This window comes from Nematolebias whitei, chromosome 16, assembly GCF_014905685.2.
Source record: "Nematolebias whitei isolate Nwh7 chromosome 16, NemWhi1, whole genome shotgun sequence".
Lineage (NCBI taxonomy): Eukaryota > Metazoa > Chordata > Actinopteri > Cyprinodontiformes > Rivulidae > Nematolebias > Nematolebias whitei.
In genome coordinates, this window is record NC_056513.1 from 40813210 (window position 1) to 40816629 (window position 3420).

A 3420-nucleotide genomic window follows, 5' to 3' on the forward strand; every position below is an offset into this window, starting at 1 on the left:
CATACATACATACATACATACATACATACATACATACATACATACATACATACATACATACATACATACATACATACATACATACATTATCTTTACCCACTTCTTCCTTTTCGGCTCACGGGGTCACTGGTGCCCATGTCCAGCCATCACAGTCCATCACAGGGACACATAGAGACCAACAACCATTCACTGTCTCACCTAGAGACAATTCAGGGTTACCAATCAGCCTAGCATGCATGTTTTTGGTCTGTGGGAGGAAACTGGCGTACCTGGAGAAAACCCACGCATGCACGGAGAGAACATGCAAACTCCACCCAGAAAGGCCCCCCGGAGCGGGATTTGAAAAAGTATTTATTCTAATTAAATGTTCATCCAGTCAATCCTTGATAAAACCTCCTTTCACTACCTGTCTGTTGAGGTTTATCTCCAACACGTTCTACAAACACAGTCTGATGTTTTCTCATTCTTCTTCGTAAAACAGCTTCAGCTCATTGAGGTCGGGCGGAGGGCGTCTGTGAACAGCATTTTTCACTCCTCACCACAGACTCTCTGTTGGATTGAGGTCTGGACTTTATCTTTCTCATTCTCACACGTTTGGTCTGACCCATTCCACTGTCTATCAGTGTGGATGTTTTGGGTTGTTGTCCTGCTGGAAGGTGGACCTCTGCTCCAGTCTCAAGTCTTTTTCAGCCACTAAAAGAGTTGAAGGGGTGAATGGATTGTTCTGTCTTTAGCTCCATCTACCTTCTCATCAGCTCTGACCAGCTCCCCTGTCCCTGCTGAAGAAAAGCATCCCCACATCATGATGCTGCACTTTGGCCAAAGAATTCAACGCCTATGTTTGTAGCAAAGTGCAAACAGGACTTCTTATGGCTTTCTTCCTGCGACTCACCCGTAAAGGTTAGATTTGCTGTTGTGGGAACAAATTGTCCCAGTTGAGCTGTGGTTCTCTGCAGCTCTCCAGAATTACCATTGGACTTCTTGTCCTCTTCTCAAATGATTGCTCTCCTTTCCCAGTTCATCAGTTTAGGTGGATGTTCATGTACTGGCAGGTTTTCATTTGTGTCGTACTCTTTCCATTTTTCAAATGATGGACCGAACAGAGCTCTGTGAGATGTTCAAAAAGATGTTGTTTTATAATTTAATCTTGCTTTAAACTTCTCAACAACGTAATCCTTGATCTGTCTGGTGTGTTCCTTGGTCTTCATGATGCCACTTGATGCCTGGAGTTCTGTTAGAAACCTCTGAGATATTCACAGGAAAACTGGCTTTTTACTGAGACTAAATTATACTCAGGTTACTCTTATTTACTAAGTGACTTCTGAAGGCAGGTAGGCTTTAGCTTTGAGTACAGGGGACTGAACACAAATTCATGCCGCACTTTTCAGACTTTTGGTTATTAAAATATGTGGAAAAACGTGTGCCATCTTCCTTCCACTTCACAGTTATGCACCACTTGGTGTTGGTCTTGCTCATACAGTAAAATCTTTGAAAAATTTTGAAGTTTGTAGTTAGAACGTGACAAAATGTGATGAAGCTTAAAGTTTCCTTTTTTAGCAATTCTCTGTGAAACACTAAGGTTTTTATGACTTGACAATAATATTGAGTTTGTTTTCCTTAATTTTCATTCAGAAAATGTTCATTTAATCAAAACAGAGAAAATCCATAAGAATAATTTTTCTTCCAAGTCCTAAGCGGTAACTGAAACACCATTTATGATGAAGCCACAGTAAATAAAGTCTGATGAAGTTCACATCTAATTTAGATGGACTGAATGTGAAGTTACTTTGTGCTGCGTACAGAATCAGCACATTTAGTGTAATAGATGTTTCAGTGTTTAACTGTAGATTTTTTCCTCTGCAGGCTGCACAAACAGATGACCCCCTGAAGACAGCGGATGCTGTGGTGTCCGTCACAGTGGAGGATGTGAACGATAACCCTCCAGAGTTTGATCAGTCTGACTACTCTGTATCTCTCCTGGAAAACTCTCCCGTTGGCGTTGTTCTGTTGAAAGCTGCTGTCACTGATCTGGACCAGGTGGATTTTACTTCGCATCACTTAGACACTACCTAGATGTCATTTTCAGTTTCTTAACAGCTTGGTGCAGATGTATAATTTCATTCATTCCCCTGTGTGGTGTTCCTCAGGGAGGATTTGTGGGAACCCTGCAGATTCTTCCAGAATCAGCTCCTTTCTCCATCAGCTCTGATGGGACAGTCAGAGTAAAGAACTCCACAGTTCTGGACAGAGAGGCCACAGAGACCATTACATTTCAGGTGACCTGGAGCTCAGATTAAAAAAACTCAAACTGTTGTGGCCTGAAGGCTTATTTGATCAAATATTACCATACCATACCATACCATACCATACCATACCATACCATACTACTTTATTTATAAAGCACTTAAAACAGCTACAAGGCCAACCAAAGTGCTGTACAGACAAAACAACAGGTAACACACAAAGCAACATAGAAAATGAGGTAAATCAGAATATAGACATAAAAACGATGCAGATAATGAGGACAAACCAGTGTGGAGCATACAGGATCAAAACACAGATCATCTGGTGTTGAAAGCTGCTGAATAGTAATGAGTTTTTAAACGTGACTTGAAAACAGAGAGGGAGGGGGCCTGTCTGACAAGCAGAGGTAACTCGTTCCAGAGTCTTGGTCCTGCTACAGAGAAGGTCCTGTCACCTCTGCGCTTAAGACGAGTTCCTGGAACTGTGAGGAGCAACTGGTCCGCTGACCTCAGGGAGCATGGTGGGACATACGGTTGTAGCAAATCAGAGAGATGGGGGGGGGGGGGACACTGTTCAGTGATTTGTAGACATACATGAGTATTTTGAACTGGATTCGAAAGTGAACTGGTAACCAGTGCAGTGAGGCCAAAACTGGTGTAATGTGCTCTCTTTTGCCTGTACTGGTTAAAAATCGGGCTGCTGCATTCTGGACCAGTTGTAGTCGTGCAATGGAGGTCTGACTGATACCAAACAGGAGTGAATTGCAGTAATCAAGCCTAGATGTAATGAATGCATGTATTACTGTCTCCAGGTTCTTTTTGGACAATATGGGCTTCAGTTTAGACAGCCGCCTCAGCTGGAAGAAACATGATTTAATCCTGTTTACATATTCAACGTGAAACTTTAGCACGTGGTCAGATTTAATTTGAGACAAACAGTTTTGAGTAGAAGGTTGTTGACATTTAGTATTCAAATGAAAATCTGTTGCCTCAGCGTGGCTGTGGAACAAACCAACTTTGTCTAGTGTGTTACTGTTTGTTTGTTGTTGTTTTGTTCACATTCAGAAACATGAGCTACCTTTTTCTTTATTGTGTTTATAATTTTTCTGGCCATAAAATGAGCTCAACAGTCAGTTGGTTTTTTAAACCACTTTACTTTTTCACAAAAAGTATATAT

At 41.5% G+C, this 3420-nt stretch overlaps 1 protein-coding gene across 1 annotated transcript in view; it reads left to right on the forward strand.

Annotated features, from left to right (window-relative positions):
- The window catches only part of LOC119422520 (cadherin-23), a 40436-nt gene that overhangs the window by 4627 nt on the left and 32389 nt on the right, over positions 1 to 3420 (forward strand). The window contains exons 9-10 of the mRNA XM_037689897.1: positions 1864 to 2037; positions 2148 to 2276. Coding sequence (XP_037545825.1) covers positions 1864 to 2037; positions 2148 to 2276 — 303 coding nt within the window. The remainder of the gene's footprint in view (positions 1 to 1863; positions 2038 to 2147; positions 2277 to 3420) is intronic.